General features: G+C 39.4%; 1 protein-coding gene across 1 annotated transcript in view; it reads left to right on the forward strand.

Moving 5' to 3' along the window:
- Positions 1-21,778, forward strand: part of UTP4 (UTP4 small subunit processome component) — a 38,430-nt gene that overhangs the window by 6,544 nt on the left and 10,108 nt on the right. Inside the window, exons 6-8 of the mRNA XM_073225532.1 lie at positions 4,793-5,004; positions 20,322-20,493; positions 20,602-20,693. Coding sequence (XP_073081633.1) covers positions 4,793-5,004; positions 20,322-20,493; positions 20,602-20,693 — 476 coding nt within the window. The remainder of the gene's footprint in view (positions 1-4,792; positions 5,005-20,321; positions 20,494-20,601; positions 20,694-21,778) is intronic.

Raw genomic sequence — 21,778 nt, forward strand, 5'->3', positions numbered from 1 at the left:
GATGGGAAGTAAAACAGGTCAAGCGTGGCTTTTTATTCTTTGTTCTCAATGCACAGTAAGTTTTTTAATTATCAGGTGCACATGTGTAGTCAAAGAATTCCTTAAGACTTGTTATAATGAAGCAGGAGTTTCCCTATAACTTTTTACTCCTCAGAGGCAAGTCTTAGCGTATTCTTTTTCCACTTAATCTCTGTGCTGTGGATGGCATGCTTATAATGCTCAATTTTTATTTTTCAGTTTCAGGCTACTATTTACTGACTTCCACTATTTAGCCCTTATTCTGTGCCCTTTGTCACATGCACCTACACTTTCTCCTTATCCTCCCAGTATGGTTATGTTGTAACATTTGAATTAGTGTTTTCAGTGTTTATGACTATATAAATACTATCCCCATAGTCAGTTATCTTTACTTTTTGTTAATAATGTTTCATTCCCCTGCCTCCATATATATATCTATCTCAACTAATTTATCCTCAGATTCTTCAAATTATATAAATCAGATTCAGATACATCTGGTTTCCTTCCTACCGTTTTTATCTTCTTGAAAAGTTCTTTCCTAGAGCCTTCTGACCTGCTCCAATATGGGGTACCCAGTTTCTGGGCCTACTGCACAGCTGTGAGATCTCGAACTCTGATTTTTCAATCATGCTGGGACCCCCTTTGCTTCTTTCTTAGGTAGAATCCTGTTTCCATGTCGTTCATTCACTTTCCTGGTTTTTCTTTTTGTTCTTATTTTTTTATGATGGTATCATTGATACACAGTCTTAAGGTTTCACAAGAAAAACATTGTGATCACTACAATTCACCCATATTATCAAGTCCCCCGCATACTCCATTGCAGTCACTGTTCAGCAGCCTAGTAAGATGCCACAGAGTTACTACTTGTCTTCTCTGTGCTATACTGTCTTCCCTGTCATCCCCCACCTGACAAAATGTGTACTAATAATAATATCCCCCCAATCACCTTCTCCCTCCCTACCCACCCGTCCTCCCACACCCCTCCCCTTTGGTAACCCTTAGTCCCTTTTTGGAGTCTGTGAGTCTGCTGCTGTTTTGTTCCTTCAGTTTTGCTTCATTGTTATGCTCCACAAATGAGTGATACCATTTGATACTTGTCTTTATCTGCCTGGCTTATTTCACTGAGCATAATGCCCTCTAGCTCCACCCATGGTGTTGCAAATGGTAGGATTCGTTTTCTTTTAGTGGCTGAATAATACTCCATTGTGTATATGTACCACATCTGTATCCATTCATCTACTGATGGACACTGGTTGCTTCCATATCTTGGCTATTATAAGTTATGCTGCGATAAACATAGGGGTCTGTATGTCTCTTTGAATCTGAGATCTTGTTTCCTTTGGGTAAATTCCTAGGAGTGCAATTCCTGGGTTAAATGGTATTTCTATTTTGGTTTTTTGAGGAACCTTGATATTCCTTTCCATAATGGCTGAACAAATTACATTCCCACCAACAGTGTAGGAGGGTTCCCCTTTCTCCACATCCTCGCCAGCATTTGTTGTTCCTTGTCTTTTGGATGTTGGCCGCCCTAACCGGTATGAGGTGATACCTCATTGTTTTAATTTGCATTTCCCTGACAATTAGTGATGTGGAGCATCATTTCATGTGTCTGTTGGCCATCTGAATTTCTTCTTTGGAGAAGTGTCTGTTCATATCCTCCACCCATATTTTAATCAGCTTATTTGCTTCTGGGTGTGGAGATATGTGAGTTCTTTGTATATTTTGGATGTTCACCCCTTGTCAGATATGTTGATTACAAATATATTCTCCCATACTGTAGGATGCCTTTTCGTTCTACTGATGGTGTCCTTTGCTGTACAGAAGCTTCCTAATTTGATGTAGTGCCATTTGTTCATTTTTGCTTTTGTTTCTCTTGCCTGAGGAGGTGTGTTCAGGAAAAAGTTGCTCATGTTTATATTCAAGAGACTTTTGCCTGTTTTCTTCTAAGAGTTTTATGGTTTCATGACTTACATTCAGGCCTTTGATCCATTTCAAGTTTACTTTGGTGTTGTGTTTGGAGTTAGACAATGATCCAGTTTCATTCTCTTGCATGTAGCTGTCCAGTTTTGCCAACACCAGCTGTTGAAGAGGCTGTCATTTTCCCACTGTATATCCATGGCTCCTTTATCGTATATTAATTGGCCATATATGCTTGGGTTTATATGTGGGCTCTCTATTCTGTTCCATTGGTCTGTGGATCTGTTCTTGTGCCGGTACCAAATTGTCTTGATTACTGTGGCTTTGTAGTACAGCTTGAAGTTGAGAAGCGAGATGCCCCCTGCTTTATTCTTCCTTCTCAGGATTGCTTTTGCTCTTTGGGGTCTTGTGGTTCCATATGAATTTTTGAACTATTTGTTCTAGTTTATTGAAGAATGCCGTTGGTATTTTGATAGAGATTGCATTGAATCTGTGGATTGCTTTAGGCAGGATGGCCATTTTGACAATATTAATTCTTCCTAGCCAAGAGCATGGGATGAGTTTCCATTTGTTAGTGTCCTCTTTAATTTCTCTTAAGAGTGTCTTGTAGTTTTCAGGGTGTAGGTCTTTCACTTCCATGGTTAGGTTTATTCCTAGGCATTTTATTCTTTTTGATGCAATTTTGAATGGAATTGTTTTCCTGACTTTCTGCTAGTTCATCGTTACTATATAGGAATGCCACAGATTTCTGGGCATCAGTTTTGTATCCTGCAACTTTACTGAATTGAGTTATTAGTTCTAGTAGTTTTGGAGTGGAGTCTTTAGTGTTTTTTATGTACAATATCATGTCATCTGCAAACAGTGGCAGTTTAACTTCTTCCTTACCAACCTGGATGCCTTTTATTTCTTTGTGTTGTCTGATTGCCATGGCTAGGACCTCCAGTACTATGTTGAAGAAAAGTGGGGAGAGTGGGCATCCTTGTCTTGTTCCCGATCTTAGAGGGGAAGTATGATGTTGGCTGTAGGTTTGTCATATATGGCCTTTATTATGTTGTGGTACTTGCCCTCTGTACCCATTTTGTTGAGAGTTTTTATCATGAATGGATGTTAAATTTTGTTGAATGCTTTTTCAGTATCTATGGAGAGGATCATGTGATTCTTGTCCTTCTTTCTGTTAATGTGGTGGATGATGTTCACACCTTCCTGGTTTTTCTTTTGTTTGATGGATCCTAAGGAAAGGCTCATGAGAAAGAATTCTAGGTTGGAAATTATTTTCCCTTAGAATTTTGAAGCCGTGTCTCCACTGTCTTCCAGCTTCTAGTATTACACGTTGCATGAGCTCTGATCCCATTTTGAGAGTGAAGCCTTTGTATAGGTTTTGTTTGTTTGTTTTTCTGGGTGATTTTAGGATCTTCCCTTTATCCTTACTGAACTGAAATTTAATAATATTTTTCTTGGTGTGTGGTTCCGTTAACATCAGTTGTATCGGACTGTTGGTAGGTTCTTTGAGAAACCCATGTTTTTTAGTTCTGGGAAAAATTTTTGTATTATTTTGTAAATGAGTTTCCATTTCCTCTTTCTGAAATTTTATTATTTGGAATTTGGTGCTTCTAAGTTGCTTACCTTTTTTCACCCTCTTATTTTTCATCTCTGACTTTTTACCCTGTTTCCTGGGAGAGTTTGTTATCTTTAACTTTAATTCCTTTTATTGAGTTTTCCATTTCTGCCCATTTCTAAAGTTCTTTTTCGGTTCCTGAATGTTCTTTTCTATAGCATTCTATTTTGCTTCATCCTGTACTAACTCTTCTCTTCTTCAGGCCATTCATGTTAATATTTGTCAAGTGCTTTTCACCCTAGCTCTGCTTTGTCCTTGTTGTTTACTTTTTTTCTGTAGTCTTGTTTGGCCTCTGCCTTTCATATGAAGCTTTCCTCACGTGTCTCGTGATTGCTCTCATTGCCATGTGAGCGGAACGTACCTGCGCCTGGGCTTCACTGAAGAATGATCAGGCCAGACTGTTTGGGGAACCTCTTAAGACAGGCTCTTTACGTCTTTTCTCTTGAGCTGGTCATATTTCCCAGAAATGTTTTTTATTCTCTGCCTGGTGATAATAAACAGCATTCTAAAGAGAAGAAAACTTGTATTTTCAGCATTCAGTTAATAAATTTTCACTTCATCTGTTTTCCATATAATACAGCCACCCTCAATTGTGCCTCGTATCCCTCTTCAGAGAATAGTCACCAGTCTTCTTTGAGCTGGAGTTTGGGGGAGTTGCCTGCCTCTTATTAGGGAAGAGGTATCTGAGGGTCTAAAAGTTTCTTCAAGTTACCTTGCAAACACTCCCTTCTTTTAGCCCCACTTTCACATATTTTTCCAGATAATCTGGGGTCAGCAGTTCCTGAGTCTTCTGAGGATTCCCTGGTGTAAATCAGATGGCCCTTTGGATTTCCCCACTTCTGAATTGGGCCTTTGTTTCAGGGCCCTGCTAAGTCAGTTACCATTCCGTATCTGTCTTCTGATTCCCACAGTTTTGTCACTGCTCTCTTCTCTCCCTTCCCAGTGGAGTTTTGGAAGAGAGTAGAGTGTAGTGTGTGTATGCAGTTGGCCAAGTTTTAAGTGAAGCCTCAAATGTTTCCTTTCCATTTCACCTCCCCTCCAAAAATTTCTGTCCCCGCCCCTCACCCCTCATCTTCCGGTAACCATTTTGGTGTTCCAAGGCTGAGTTCACCACCACTACTGTTTACCGGTCATCTGTGGTCTGTGTGCAGGCAGCTAACATAACAGGTGCCTACCACGGTCAGGGTTTGCACTAAAGGAGAACTACGTACCATCCAAACGTGGGCTTTTCTTATTTTTCAGGGAGCACTATTCATAAAATGCTCGTGGATAGGCAATATATGGGTGTATCTAAGAGGAAGTGTATCATATGGGGCGTGGCCTTCTTGTCCGATGGCACTGTCATAAGTGTGGACTCCGCTGGGAAGGTGCAGTTCTGGGACTCAGCTACGGGGACACTTGTGAAGAACCATCTCATCGCAAATGCTGACGTGCTATCCATTGCCGTATCTGATGTGAGTATGGTCCCTGTTTTGAGCAGTTGCTGTACGGCCTGGCAAATGTCTAGAGAAGGCCATGTCAGTGATGCATCACAAACTGTTCAATAATCGTGAATGTTATCCTGTAGGAAGATGAGTTTAGGAAAATGCATCTGAAAACACACATGCTTTCCTTGAGCTCTTAATTCTCTACAATCAGTAGAAAAGAATTCTTTAGAAGATTAATTAGCAGAAAGTTTTTCTTCAGACACTCCTCACCCTGATCTAATTGTAGTAAGGGCACAAGTACCCTATAAGGATCTTGAGAAGCACTTGTTCCTGTCTTGTACAACTGTTTCCTACTTCCTATTGTGAGAGATTAAAAGCTAATTTCATAGCGATTTTGAAAATGTTTATTTTCTCCTATTTGGATATGACTTAAGGAGATTTGTGTTGAACCAGTGTGTCTCTTCCTCTGGCAACATGAATTCTTATTCAGAAGCATTTGGGTGTTTTAGCAGTGAGACCTGGAAAGTGACTTTGAGGTTTGTTGACCAGATCCTTTATTCTTTACTTTCTTAGGTTGAGGATTATTTCTTACCTAATGTACAGATCACTCATACTTGCTTTTCTTGCCTATAAAATGTTCCTATCCCATTTCACAGGTTTTCCATGAGAACAGATTGGTGCGTGGTAATGCCCTGGAAAACACTTAGATGTCACATATAATATATAATAGAAGTGTAAGTTGAAATGAGTGGGAGACATTCTTTTACATAGTTTTGATCCAATATAGTTGTCATTCTTAGGCTTAAGAATTAGGAACTTTAGTACCATTTAAAGTGCAGTTACTCAAATATGCCCTTGTTTCAAAGACCAAGGAAGATGAGCATTTACTGTGATAGAATAATTTCTAGGATACACTGTTAAGAGGAAAAAGCAGAAGAGTATTATAGTATATAAGAGATTACATAATATTGTGTCAAGAAAAGGAGGGGCAGATTTATGTATTAGATACCTACGTATTAGATATTCTATGTAAGTACAGTTTTGCTAGAATATATGTAATATATATAAATAAAATACCTGAAAGATTTTTAAAACACAAATGATAATTTCTGGAGAGAGAAGTTGTGGAGACAGGTGGGAGGCAGGCTTAATTTGTAATATATATAGTTGATCTTTGTTCTACCATGTGCCTATATTACTATATTGCATTGAGTCTTACATATAAATGATTGTAGTAAGATTTGGCATAGTTTTGTTATGGGAAAGAAGAAATACTGCCAATTAAATTGACACAGTGATTTTTTAAGTATAAAACTTACTTTATTGGCATATAAATTGACAGAATGCTTTTTTTATTGTATTTCTTTTTATTAAGGTAACACTGATATACAATCTTATAAAGGTTTCACATGAGCAACTTTGTGGTCAGTACATTCGCACATATTATCAATTCCCCACCCCAGCCCCATTGCAGTCACTGTCCATCACTGTAGTAAGACGCTGTAGAGTCACTACAGTTACACTGCTTTTTCCGTGACCCCACTACATTTTGTGTGCTAATATAATGCCCCTTAATCCCCTTCTCCTTCCTTTTCCACCCCTCTTCTGGACCCCCTTCCCCTTGGTAACCTCTAGTGCCTTCTTGAAGTCTGTGAGTCTGATGCTGTTTTGTTCCTTCAGTTTTGCTTCATTGTTATGCTCCACAAATGAGTGATATCATTTGATACTTGTTTTTATCTGCCTGGCTTATTTCACTGAGCATAATGCCCTCTAGCTCCACCCATGGTGTTGCAAATGGTAGGATTCGTTTTCTTTTAGTGGCTGAATAATACTCCATTGTGTATATGTACCACATCTGTATCCATTCATCTACTGATGGACACTTTGGTTGCTTCCATATCTTGGCTATTATAAGTTATGCTGCGATAAACATAGGGGTCTGTATGTCTCTTTGAATCTGAGATCTTGTTTCCTTTGGGTAAATTCCTAGGAGTGCAATTCCTGGGTTAAATGGTATTTCTATTTTGGTTTTTTGAGGAACCTTGATATTCCTTTCCATAATGGCTGAACAAATTACATTCCCACCAACAGTGTAGGAGGGTTCCCCTTTCTCCACATCCTCGCCAGCATTTGTTGTTCCTTGTCTTTTGGATGTTGGCCGCCCTAACCGGTATGAGGTGATACCTCATTGTTTTAATTTGCATTTCCCTGACAATTAGTGATGTGGAGCATCATTTCATGTGTCTGTTGGCCATCTGAATTTCTTCTTTGGAGAAGTGTCTGTTCATATCCTCCACCCATATTTTAATCAGCTTATTTGCTTCTGGGTGTGGAGATATGTGAGTTCTTTGTATATTTTGGATGTTCACCCCTTGTCAGATATGTTGATTACAAATATATTCTCCCATACTGTAGGATGCCTTTTCGTTCTACTGATGGTGTCCTTTGCTGTACAGAAGCTTCCTAATTTGATGTAGTGCCATTTGTTCATTTTTGCTTTTGTTTCTCTTGCCTGAGGAGGTGTGTTCAGGAAAAAGTTGCTCATGTTTATATTCAAGAGACTTTTGCCTGTTTTCTTCTAAGAGTTTTATGGTTTCATGACTTACATTCAGGCCTTTGATCCATTTCAAGTTTACTTTGGTGTTGTGTTTGGAGTTAGACAATGATCCAGTTTCATTCTCTTGCATGTAGCTGTCCAGTTTTGCCAACACCAGCTGTTGAAGAGGCTGTCATTTTCCCACTGTATATCCATGGCTCCTTTATCGTATATTAATTGGCCATATATGCTTGGGTTTATATGTGGGCTCTCTATTCTGTTCCATTGGTCTGTGGATCTGTTCTTGTGCCGGTACCAAATTGTCTTGATTACTGTGGCTTTGTAGTACAGCTTGAAGTTGAGAAGCGAGATGCCCCCTGCTTTATTCTTCCTTCTCAGGATTGCTTTTGCTCTTTGGGGTCTTGTGGTTCCATATGAATTTTTGAACTATTTGTTCTAGTTTATTGAAGAATGCCGTTGGTATTTTGATAGAGATTGCATTGAATCTGTGGATTGCTTTAGGCAGGATGGCCATTTTGACAATATTAATTCTTCCTAGCCAAGAGCATGGGATGAGTTTCCATTTGTTAGTGTCCTCTTTAATTTCTCTTAAGAGTGTCTTGTAGTTTTCAGGGAATAGGTCTTTCACTTCCATGGTTAGGTTTATTCCTAGGCATTTTATTCTTTTTGATGCAATTTTGAATGGAATTGTTTTCCTGACTTTCTGCTAGTTCATCGTTACTATATAGGAATGCCACAGATTTCTGGGCATCAGTTTTGTATCCAGCAACTTTACTGAATTGAGTTATTAGTTCTAGTAGTTTTGGAGTGGAGTCTTTAGGGATTTTTATGTACAATATCATGTCATCTGCAAACAGTGACAGTTTAACTTCTTTTGGACTCCCAACAGCCAGGCTACATCAAATCTGTGATTTGAATACCAATCTGCATTCCCTGTATTTCTTTGTGTTGTCTGATTGCCATGCTAGGACCTCCAGTACTATGTTGAAAAAAAGTGGGGAGAGTGGGCTTCCTTGTCTTGTTTCCAATATTAAAGGAAAAGCTTTCAGCTTTTCGCTGTTAAGTATGATGTTGTTTGGTTTGTTGTATATGGCCTTTATTATGTTGGGGTACTTGCCCTCTATACCCATTTTCTTGAGAGTTTTTACCATAAATGGATGTTGAATTTTGTTGAATGCTTTTTCAGCATCTGTGGATATGATCATATGGTTTTTGTCCTTTTTGTTGATGTATATGATATTGATGGATTTCAAATATTGTACCATTCTTGCATCCCTGGAAGAAATCGTAACTGATCATGATGGATGATCTTTTTGATGTATTTTTGAATTCAGTTTGCTAATATTTTGTTGAGTATTTTTGCATCTGTGTTCATCAGGGATATTGGTCTGTAATTTTCTTTCTTTTTTGGGGTGTCTTTGTTTGTTTTTGGTATTAGGGTAATGCTGACCTCATAGAATGAGTTTGAAAGTATTCTTCCTCTTCTAATTTTTGGAAAACTTTAAGGAGTATGGGTATTAGATCTTCTCTAAATGCTTGATAAAATTCTGTGGTGGAACCACAGTAGCAGCCAAGATGGCGGCATGAGTAGGGCAGCGGAAATCTCCGAAAACTATATATATTTTTGAAAATACAACGAATACAACTAATCCTACAGGAGAGACCAGAAGATACACTACAACAGCCTGGCTACATCTACATCTGCGAGAACTCAGCACCTCACAAAGGGGGTAAGATACAAGCCGCGGCCCGGTGGGACCTGAGCGCGCCCCCCCACCCCCAGCGCACTGGCAGGAGGAGAGGAGTTGGAGCGGGGAGGGAGAGGGAGGCCAGGACTGCTAAATAACCAGCCCTAGGCATCCGCACCGGGAGCGCAGACACACATTGCATGGTGTGCTGGATATTAGGGAAACAGAACAGTAAAATCTGCAAGCGGGTCCCTGCAGCCGGCACCCCTGGAAAAAAGAAAAGCGAGTGCTTTTTGAAAATCTTAAAGGGACAGGGGCCTCACAACTGGAAAGCAGCGTCCCGGCACACTCAGCCTACCAGCTGGGAATCCCAGGGAACTCCAGGTGCCCTAACCCCCTCGGCGACAGTGCAGCTCTGAAGCCCCTCACGGTGATACACAGCCTCCCGTCCATTCCCCCCTGGCGCAGCGCCGCCATAGCAGGGGAGCACCCTGAGAGCGGCCGTGCCCATAGCAGCCTCCCAGAGCCTCCTCTGCAGTCGCCTGAGCCAGACTCAGAGGCGACGCCAGTGCGCAGCAGCCCAGCACAGACAGAGGAAGCTGGGACAGGGCGCGGCAGGTAGCCGTTCCCGCAGGAGAGCACACCCAGCATGCCTGCCTCTCCCTGCAGGGCACTGGGCTACTCCGACGGCTCCCTGCCCATGGCGGCTCAGGAAATAAAACCAGAAGCTGCTCCGCGTGTGCGGGACATTGTTATCCCCACGGACACACGCACCAACTGCCTATGACTACCTCTATTGCCATGAAAAGGCAGAAGAATTTGATCCAGTCCACACTTACTGAGATAACCCCTGCGAGGGAGCCAGGGGAGATAGATTTAACCAATATTCCTGAAGAAGAATTCAAAATAAAGGTCATAACCATGGTGATGGACCTGCAAAGAAATATGCAAGAGCTAAAGGATCAAGTTAGGAGGCAGAATACATAAATAAAACAATCTCTGGAAGGACTTAAGAGTAGACTGGATTAGGTGCAGGAGGCTGTTAATGGAATAGAAATCAGAGAACAGGAACAGAGAAACTGAGGCAGAAAGAGAGAAAAGGATCTCAAGGAATGAAACAATGTTAAGAGAACTGTGTGACCCATCCAAATGGAACAATATTCGCATTATAGGGGTACCAGAAGAAGAAGAAGAGACAAAAAGGGATAGAAGGTGTTTTTGAAGAAATAATTGCTGAAAACTTCCCCAAACTGGGGTAGGAAATAGTCTCTCAGACCATGAAGGCCCACAGAACTTGGTACACAAGGGACCCAAGGAAGACAACACCAAGACACATAATAATTAAAATGGCAAAGATCAAGGACAAGAACAGAGTATTAAAGGCAGCCAGAGAGAGGAAAAAAAGTTCACCTGCAAAGGAAAACCCATGAGGCTATCATCAGACTTCTCAACAGAAACCGTACAGGCCAGAAGAGAATGGCATGATATATTTAATGCAATGAAACAGAAGGGCCTTGAACCAAGGATACTGTATCCAGCACAATTATCATTTAAATATGAAGGAGGGATTAAACAATTCCCAGACAAGCAAAAGTTGAGGGAATTTGCCTCCCACAAACCACCTCTACAGGATATTTTAAAGGGACTGCTCTAGATGGAAGCACACCTAAGGTTAAATAGATGTCACCGGAGAAAATAAAATCACAGCAAAGAAAGGAGACCAACCAAATAGTAACTGCAGGCAACAGATAAAATCAACTAGTCACAAAAGCAATCAAAGGAAACACAGAAGAGTACAGAATAAAACATATAAAAGAATGGAGGAGGAAGAATAAGAAGGGAGAGATATGTTTACAATAACTCAAAAAGCGAGTTAAGTTAGGCAGTAAGATACTAAAGAAGTTAACCTTGAACCTTTGGTAACCACAATCTAATGCCTGCAATGGCAATAAGTACATATCTTTCAATAATCACCCTAAATATAAATGGACTGAACATACCAATAAAAAGACACAGAGTAATAGAATGGATAAAAAAGCAAGACCCATCTATATGCAGCTTACTAGAGACTCACCTCAAACCCAAAGACATACACAGACTAAAAGTCAAGGGATGGAAAAAATATTTCATGCAAACAATAGGGAGAAAAAAGCAGGTGTTGCAATACCACTATCAGACAAAATAGACTTCAAAACAAAGAAAGTAACAAGAGACAAAGAAGGACATTACATAATGATAAAGGGGTCAGTCCAACAAGAGGACATAACCATTATAAATATATATGCACCCAATACAGGAGCACCAACATATGTCAAACAAATACTAACAATTAAGGGGAAAAAAAGAATGCAATGCATTCATTTTAGGAGACTTCAGCACACCACTCATTCCAAAAGACAGATCCATCCACCAGACAGAAAATAAGTAAGGACACAGAGGCAGTGAACAGCACACTAGAACAGATGGAGCTTATAGACATCTACAGAACTCTACACTAAAAAGTAGCAGAATACACATTCTTCTCAAGTGCACCTGGATCATTTTACAGAATAGACCACATACTAGGCCACAAAAAGAGCCTCAGTAAATTCAAAAAGATTGAAATTCTACCAACCAACTTCTCAGACCACAAAGGTATAAAACAAGAAATAAATTGTACAAAGAAAACAAAAAGACTCACAAACACATGGAGGCTTAACTACATGCTGCTTAATAATCAGTGGATCAATGACTAAATTAAAATAGAGATAAGGCAATATATGGAAACAAATGACAACAACAGCACAAAGCCCCAACTTCTGTGGGATACAGCAAAGGCAGTTCTAAGAGGAAAGTATATAGCAATCAGGCTTATTTAAAGAAGGAAGAACAATCCCAAATGAATAGTATAATGTCACAATTATTGAAATTGGAAAAAGAAGTATAAATGAGGCCCAAAGTCAGCAGAAGGTGGAACATAATAAAGATCAGAGAAGAAATAAATAAAATTGAGAAGAATGAAACAATAGAAAAAAATCAATGAAACCATGAGCTGGTTCTTTGAGAAAAAAAACAAAATAGATAAGCCCCAAGCCAGACTTATTAAGAGAAAAAGAGAATATACACACATCAGAATCAGAAACAAGAAAGGAAAAATCACAATGGACCCCACATAAATAAGAAGAATTTTTAGAGAATACTATGAACACCTATATGCTAACAAGCTGGAAAACCTAGAAGAAATGGACAACTTCCTAGAAAAATACAACCTTCCAGTACTGACCAAGGAAGAAACACAAAATCTAAACAGACCAATTACCAGCAACGAAATTGAATTGGTAATCAAAAAACTACCCAAGAGCAAAACCCCTGGGCCAGATGGATTTACCACGGAATTTTATCAGACATACAGAGAAGATATAATACCCATTCTCCTTAAAGTTTTCCAAAAAATAGAAGAGGAGAGAATACTTCCAAACTCATTCTATGGAGCCAGCATCACTCTAATACCAATACCAGGCAAAGAACCCACCAAAAAAGAAAATTACAGACCAATATCCCTGATGAGCATAGATGTAAAAATACTTAACAAAATATTAACAAATAATTCAAAAATACATCAAGAGGATCATATACCATGACCAAGTGGGATTCATCTCAGGGATGCAAGGATGTACAACATTCGAAAATCCATCAACATCATCCACGACATCAACAAAAGGAAGGACAAGAACCACATGATCATCTCCATAGATGCTGAAAAAGCATTTGACAAAATTCAACATCCATTCATGATAAAAACTCTCAACAAAATGGGTATAGAGGGCAAGTACCTCAACATAATAAAGGCCGTATATGATAAACCCACAGCCAACATCATACTTAAGAGTGAGAAGCTGAAAGCTTTTCCTCTGAGATGGGGAACAAGACAGGGATGCCCTCTCTCCCCACTGTTATTCAACATAGTACTGAAGGTCCTAGCCATGGCAATCAGACAAAACAAAGAAATATAGGGAATCCAGATTGGTAAAGAAGAAGTCAAACTGTCACTATTTGCAGATGACATGATATTGTACATAAAAAACCCTAAATACTCCACTCCAAAACTACTAGAACTAATATCGGAATTCAGCAAAGTTGCAGGATACAAAATTAATACACAGAAATCTGTGGCTTTCCTATACACTAGCAGAAAGAGAAATCAGGAAAACAATTCCATTCACAATTGCATCAAAAAGAGTAAAATACCTAGGAATAAACCTAACCGAGGAAGTGAAAGACCTATACCCTGAAAACTACAAGACACTCCTAAGAGAAATTAAAGAGGACACTAACAAATGGAAACTCATTCCATGCTCTTGGCTAGAAACAATTAATATTGTCAAAATGGCCATCCTGCCTAAAGCAATCCTAGCAGAATACCAAGAGCATTCTTCAACAAACTAGAACAAATAGTTCTAAAATTCATGTGGAACCACAAAAGACTCCAAATAGCCAAAGCAGTCCTGAGAAGGAAGAATAAAGCAGGGGGCATCTCACTTCCCAACTTAAGCTCTACTACAAAGCCACAGTAATCAAGACAATTTGGTACTGGCACAAGAACAGACCCACAGACCACTGGAACAGAATAGAGAGTCCAGATATTAACCCAAACATATATGGTCAATTAATATATGATAAAGGAGCGATGGGCATACAGTGGGGACATTACAGCCTCTTCAACAGCCGGTGTTTGCAAAGCTGGACAGCTACATTTAAGAGAATGAGACTGGATCACTGTCTAACCCCATAAACAAAAGTAAATTCAAAATGGATCAAAGACCTGAATGCAAGTCATGAAATCATAAAACTCTTTGAAAAAAACATAGGTAAAAATCTCTTGGACATAAACATGAATGACTTCTTCATGAACATATCTCCCTGGGCACGGGAAACAAAAGCAAAAATGAACAAGTGGGACTATATCAAGCTGAAAAGCTTCTGTACAGCAAAGGACACCATCAATAGAACAAAAAGGCATCCTACAGTATGGGAGAACATATTCATAAATGACAGATCCGATAAAGGGTTGACGTCCAAAATATATAAAGAGCTCACACACCTCAACAAACAAAAAGCAAATAATCCAATTAAAATGGGGCAGAGGAGCTGAACAGACAGTTCTCCAAAGAAGAAATTCAGGTGGCCAACAGACACATGAAAAGATGCTTCACATTGCTAGTCATCAGAAAAATGCAAATTAAAACCACAATGAGATATCACCTCACACCAGTAAGGATCGCCACATTCCAAATGACAAACAACAACAAATGTTGGTGAGGTTGCGGAGAAAGGGGAACCCTCCTACACTGCTGGTGGGAATGTATATTAGTTCAACCATTGTGGAAAGCAGTATGGAGATTCCTCAAAAAGCTCAAAACAGAAAGGCCATTTTCCCCAGGAATTCCACCTCTAGGAATTTACCCTAAGAATGCAGTCGCCCAGTTTGAAAAAGACATATGCATCCCTATGTTTATCACAGCACTGTTTACAATAGCCAAGAAATGGAAGCAACCTAAGTATACATTAGTAAATGAATGGATAAAGAAGATGTGGTACATATACACAATGGAATATTCAGCCATAAGAAGAAAACAAATCCTACCATATGCAACAACATGGGTGGAGTAGAAGGTATTATGCTCAGTGAAATAAGCCAGGCAAAGAAAGACATGTACAAAATGATTTCACTCATCTGTGGAGTATAAGAACAAAAAAAAAACTGAAGGGACAAAACAGCAGCAGACTCACAGAACCCAAGAATGGACTAACAGTTATCAATGGGAAAGGGACTGGGGAGGATGGATGGGAAGGGATGGATAAAGGGGGGTAGAAATGGGGCATTATGATTAGCATGTATAATGGGGGGAGGGCACGGGGAGGGCTGTGCAACACAGAAGACAAGTAGTGATTCTACAGCATCTTACTACGCTGATGGACAGTGACTGTAATGGGGTTTATGTTGGGGATTTGGTGATGGGGGGAGTCTAGTACACATAATGTTGCTCATGTAATTGTAGATTAATGATACCAAAAAAAAAAAAAGTAGGACATGGACATGAGCAAGAGCTTCCAGGCTTTGTGAATACCTTCGGGAAAAAAAAAAAAAATTTAGCGGTGAAACCACCTGGTCCAGGGATTTTGTTCTTATAAATGAAAATTCAGTTTCATTGCTGGTAGTTGTTTGTTCAGATTTTGTGTTTCTTCCTGGGTCAGTCTTGGAAGGTGTGTTTTTCTAGAAAGTTGTTCATTTCTTCTAGGTTATCTACTTGTTAGTATATAATTTTTCATAGTATTCTCTAGTAATTCCTTGTATTTTGGTGGTGTCCTTAGTGATTTTTTTCTTTCTCATTTCTGATTCTGTTTATGTGTGTAGGGTCTTTTTTTTTCCTTGACAAGTGTGGCTAGGGATTTGTCTGTATATTTTCTTGAAGAACCAGCTCTTGGTTTCATTGATTCTTTCTATTGTTTTATTCTTGATTTTATTTACTCTGCTCTTATCTTTGTTATGTCCCTTTTTCTACTGACTGGGCGTTACTTGTTCTTTTTCTAGTTTCATTAATTGTGATTTTAGACTGTTCATTTGGGGTTGATCTTCTTTCCTGAGGTAGACCTGTATTGCAGTATACTTCCCTCTTAGGACAGTGTTTGCTGCATCCCACATATTTTGTGCTGTTGAGTTGTTTTCATTTGTGTCCATATATTGCTTGATCTCTTTTTATTTGGTCATTGATCCCTTGATTATTAAGATGTTGTTATGCCTCCATATGTTTGTGGGCTTCTTTGCATAATTTAGTTCTTGTCTTATACCTTTGGAGAAGCTGGTTGGTACAATTTCTATCCTTCTCAATTTACAGAGACTCTTTTTGTGGCCTAGTATATGATGTGTTCTGGAAAATGTTCCATGTGCACTTGAGAGGAATGTGTATCTAACTGCTTTTGGGTGGAGTGTTCTGTAGATGTCTCTTTGGTCCATCTGTTATACTGTGTTGTTCATTATACAAGTATTGCATCTCCTGCCTTTGTCTCCTTACTTTTTTTCTGTCTGGTTGATCTGTCATTTGGAGTGAAGGTGTGTTGAAGTCTCCTAAAATGAATTCATTGTATTGTATTTCCCCCTTTAATTCTGGTAGTATTTGTTTCACATATGGAGGTGCTCCTATATTGGGTGCATAGATATTTATAATGGTTATATCCTCTTGTTGGACTGACCTGTTTATCTTTATGTAATGTCCTTCTTTGTCTCTTGTTACATTTAGGGTGATTATTGATAGATAGGTATTTTTGCCATTGCAGGCTTTAGATTCGTGGTTACCAAAGGTTCAAGGGCAGCTTCTTCAGAATGCTCTTTAAACGCAGAATTTTTATTTTACTTAATGGAAGAGCTCCTTGATACTTACACATAAATTCGGCATATCAATTCTGTGCATAATATAAAAATGAAACTATAAATGAGATACAGTGATTAAGGTACTCCTAAGAATTTTTCACATTTATAGTTAGGCTGTAAATCACTTTTCGACTCAGTCATCATGATCCGTATTTCCCACTCATACCCCCCGGCCATCCGTAGTGTTGGGAAATGGTGTTCCACTATAGTCCCAAGATTTTCTTTAGTTTTTTTGACTACTTAATAGCAGCCATCTTCATTGGGCAAGTTACTTACTTCAAAGCCTCAGTTTTTTCCTCTATTAAGACAAGGATGCTAGTAATACATACTTCATAGAGTTGGAGAAAGGTTAAATGAATAGTGCTTTTAAAGTGTTAAGTTCAGTCTCTGACCCAGAGTGAGTGTGATCTTGGCATTATCATTTCCACATCTCTTTTGAAACTGATTTGAATTTCAAAGCTTTTCTCCTTTTTTGCCAGAGCAAGTGATTATTTTTAGATTTCTTTTTAGCAGATTTTCATTGACTAAAGAGTGGGTTGTGGCACATTCTTGTCCTTTGGTCTTACATCTGTCTTTCACACTTAACCAAATAGGTAAGTACTCATTCCTACAGGAACTTCTGCTTTATTTGGAGGTCAGTCCTGTGGTTTTTTTTGTGTGTGGATCATTCACTCTTTGAATAAATTAGGACCCCATCCCCAGGTCTGCTTTTCCTTTGCTTCCTTCCTGCTGTGCCCTTAGAGAACCTTTTTCTTTTGTTTTCTTTTCAGTCCTTCTGTGATGACACCTCAGGGAAAGAGGATAATGCAGTAAGGGAGAGTTGCCCTCCCAGTCCTTTCTGTTGGTGGGAATTTGAGCAAACTGCCACTTTTTGTGTATATGTGTGTACTAAATGAACTCTTTCGTTGGAGGTGGGTGAGAGCTTATGAGTTCCTAAAGTGTTCAGTGTCTCCACTCTTGCCTTGGGCAAATGGTTTTCAAGTAGTACCTTAGAGGAGGTGAAGGAGAGGCTGGTCTGAGTACTCTGTATGCTGTCCTTCAGATATGCTTTCCTCCCTGTTCCACCATCATGTCCAAGGGACTTCAAAGAGAACTGGCGCAAGGTCAAGGTGGTGTGGGGTGTTCAGAGCAAAGGCTTTGGATGCAGAAGGCAATGTATCTCCGTCATATCTCAAAACCTCTGAAGTTCCAGTTTCCTTGTCTGTGAAACGGGCTATTCAATGATGATTAGGGGATAAAAAAGTAAAATCATTACTCATACAAACATGAAACGGAAATATGTCAGAAATTTTATATAACATTAACTAATAAGAGAACCAGTAAGATGTTACAAACAATTCAAAGGACAATTCTAAGAACGCAGCATTATATAAGGCCATCAGGCATGCTGAAATGAATTAGCAAATGTTGCAAGACTCAATATCCACAGGGCAATAATCGTTGCATTACACCAGGCCAAATCCTTTTGCATTTTTTTTGCATCACTCTTGGTTTTCTACAATTTACAGAGTCAAAATAGCTCCAAGACAATCAAAAGGCTCACTTTACAAGGATACCAGTACTTTTTATGTTCATTTCAAAGTCTTTTCAGTTTCTCCTGATAGGGCAAATGATTCTTAACCTTGCAAGTTATTAAAGGATTAGAGATGATATGACATACGTAAAGTTCCTAGTGCAGGAAGTGTGTAGCTGATGGTGGCTACATGCTTAAACACGTTCAGGTGTCTCATTTCTCTTGACTGCCTGACCTAGTGTTCGCACTGTTTGGTTAACTGCTGATCCAGGCTCCTGATTTTTCTCACTACCCTATCAAACATCCTATCTTTTCTTTTCTTGCTCAAAGTTATGTGTATTTTTTAAAAACTGGAGTTGAAATGAAAATGCTTTTGAGAATACACAGGAATTTTTAAAAATAATTTTATTCACACCAAACTTTTAAAACTAACAGAAATCACATTACTGGTGAGAGATAACCTTAAACTGAAGACTAGGGAATGTGGGTGTTTGTATGATACTGATCAGGCCACCTCCCCTCTGCCCTCTCTTCATCTCTAAAAGGAATACAGTAAACTTCAGTCTTTTTTTTTTTTTTTTGAGAGGGCATCTCTCATATTTATTGATCATATGGTTGTTAACAACAATAAAATTCTGTATAGGGGACTCAATGCACAATCATTAATCAACCCCAAGCCTAATTCTCAACAGTCTCCAGTCTTCTGAAGCATAACGAACAAGTTCTTACACAGTGAACAAGTTCTTACATGGTGAACAGTACAAGGGCAGTCATCACAGAAACTTTTGGTTTTGATCACGCATCATGAACTATAAACAATCAGATCAATTATGATTATTCATTTGATTTTTATACTTGATTTATATGTGAATCCCACATTTCTCCCTTATTATTATTATTATTATTTTTTGAATAAAATGCTGAAGTGGTAGGTAGATGCAAGATAAAGGTAGAAAACATTAAACTTCAGTCTTTTGACTACAGGTTTTGTAACTCCCCCAACCCCCATACTCCCCAGCACTTCAGTTACTTTTCTTTATTTTAGGTTTTATTGTGGCAAAATATACATAACATACCTTTTGCTATTTTAACCATTTTTAAGTATATAATTCAGTAGCATTAAGTACATTCATAGTGTCATGCATCCATCACCTCTGTCTACTTTCAGAACTTTTTCACCCCAAATGAAGCTCTGTACCCATTAAACAATAGCTCTCTATTCCTCCCTTCTTCCTGCCTCTGGTGACCCCCCTTCTGCTTTCTGTCCTGTGAACTTGCTGTTCTCGATACCTCATTAAGTGCAATCACATCTGCCCTCTTGTGTCTGGGTTTATTGTACTTAGCATGGTATCTTCGAAGTTCATCATATGTTAGAGCATTATCAAAAATTAACTCCTTTTTAAGGCAGAATAATATTCCCTTATATGTGTATTCCACATTGTGTTCATCCATTCATCTGCTGACGGACATTCGGGTGTTGCCATCTTTTGGGCTCGTGTGTGTGAATAATGCTCCTGTGAACACGGGTCTGAGTGTTCATACGTATCTTTTGGTGTACATGTATCTCGGTACCTGCTTTCAGATCTTCTGATTATATATTTTCATAATATATAATTGCTTGGATTTGTTTGTATCGGGGTGTTGTTTTGGTTTTGTTTTTGCTTATTTTTCTATATAAATTTAAGAAACAGCTGGCACTATCAGTGTTTTTATTGGGTTGTGTAAAACACATTTTCTTAATGATCATTAATATCTTTATAACATTAAAATATTCCTACTCAAGAATATGGTATAAATTTGTTTGTTTAGTTCATCTTTTATGTCCTGTAGAAAGACTTCCTTATAGAGGTCTGACACGTTTCTTGTTAAATTTATTCCTAGGTGTTTTATCTTGTTGCTATTGTGATGAGGTGTAATTTATATGTACTAAAGCCCGGTGACCGTTGGAGGTACACATTGTTGATTCTGTCATTGGGGTAGGGTTGGTCTCCCTGTGAGCTTGCTCTTGCTTGAACTATCAACTTCTGGAGGAAAAGGTGCTACAGGGGTTTACTCCTGGAACCTGCCTTCCAATTCTGGTTTTCCCCTAAGCTTCCCAGACAGAAAACCTCAGGGAATGTTTTTTAAACTGGGTCTTGTTTTGCTCAAATGTACCTTCCTAATGATTTAATTTCTCAGCAAGAAGACAGTTTCGTGGTGGGCACAGCCGAGGGGACAGTATTCCATTTTCAGCTGGTCTCTGTGACTTCCAGCAGCAGTGAGAAGCAGTGGGTGCGGACAAAGCCCTTCCAGCATCACACCCACGATGTGCGAGCTGTGGCGCACAGCCCAACGGCACTGATATCTGGAGGTGGGTTCCTCTCTCCCAGGCCGCAGCTTTGCTCTGCCCCACTCTGATCATTTTAATGCAGGACTTCTTCTAATTCTATTGCCTTTTCCCCTCCCCCTCCCACACCAGGCACTGACACCCACTTAGTCATCCGTCCTCTCATGGAGAAGGTGGAGGTAAAGAATTATGACGCTGCTCTCCGGAAAATCACTTTTCCCCATGTAAGTATCACCCCCTAATCTCCACTGCCTCTCATCTCCCCACCTGCCGGCCCCACAACATTGAGCATAGTTCACACTTCTTAGGCAAATCTGGAAGACTTCTGTAGTTACTACCTTCATTCTTATGTCTTTGAGGCAAGCCTCTTGCAAAGACATTTACAAGGACCAAGAGATTTGCAGCAGCACTCCCAGTTCAGTTTCTGGGGAAGTCATTCCCTTTTCCAGATAGTTATGGATTATGAGGATTTTGTTTGTTTTTAAGGCTGGGTTCTTTATTATTTTGGGTGGGAGCAGGAAAGTCAAGGCTTCCAGGGTTGCTGTCTAGGTAAATGGACATCTTCCCGACCTAGAAACCCTTCTTCCTGCTACCTGCTTCCACGTTGCATTCAACCAACAGACCTTAGTGAGCCTGCCTCCTCATGAGCTCTTGAATCTATGCATTTTCCTTTGTCTACGCTGCCATTATCCCAGTTTGGATCAATATCTTTTCTCATCTGGATTCCTTTACAGTAGCTTGTTAATGATCTTTTATTTATATTTGTGTCATTCCAGCATATTCTGCATATTCTGTTCAAAAAGCAGCCTTGTTTATCACTCCATGTCTAAAACTGAAAAGCCTTCTGTTGGTCCCTCATGCCTTCGTGGAGGGACCAACATACATAAACCCCTAATTCCTTAGCATGGCCGAGGCAGCCTGTCTTGATCTGCCCTGGTCCTGTAGTTTCTCTCCCCTCTCTACTCAAACACCGGCAGCACCCCAGCCACCCCCAGCCTCCCACCGTCTTGCCCTTCTGAAAGACTCCTCATTTTCTGTCTAATGCTCTTGCCTTTGAGCTATTTCACATGCCATCCCTCTGCCTGGGACGTCTTGCCCTGCATTCTTTGCCTAACTAGTCTTTCCTAGTGAACCTCATCTGGGCTCCTGTCTTTGCCCACATTAGGCTACATTAGATATCCTTTCTACATTTTTCATTAAATACTGTACTTAGCCATCTTCAGATTCTTAGCACACCTAATGTAATTGCTTACTTAATTCTATGTTCACCTTTCACACTATCTACTTAACAGTAGTAACTATGTTTTTA

The sequence above is a fragment of the Manis javanica genome, chromosome 17 (genome assembly GCF_040802235.1).
Source record: "Manis javanica isolate MJ-LG chromosome 17, MJ_LKY, whole genome shotgun sequence".
NCBI classification, from domain to species: domain Eukaryota; kingdom Metazoa; phylum Chordata; class Mammalia; order Pholidota; family Manidae; genus Manis; species Manis javanica.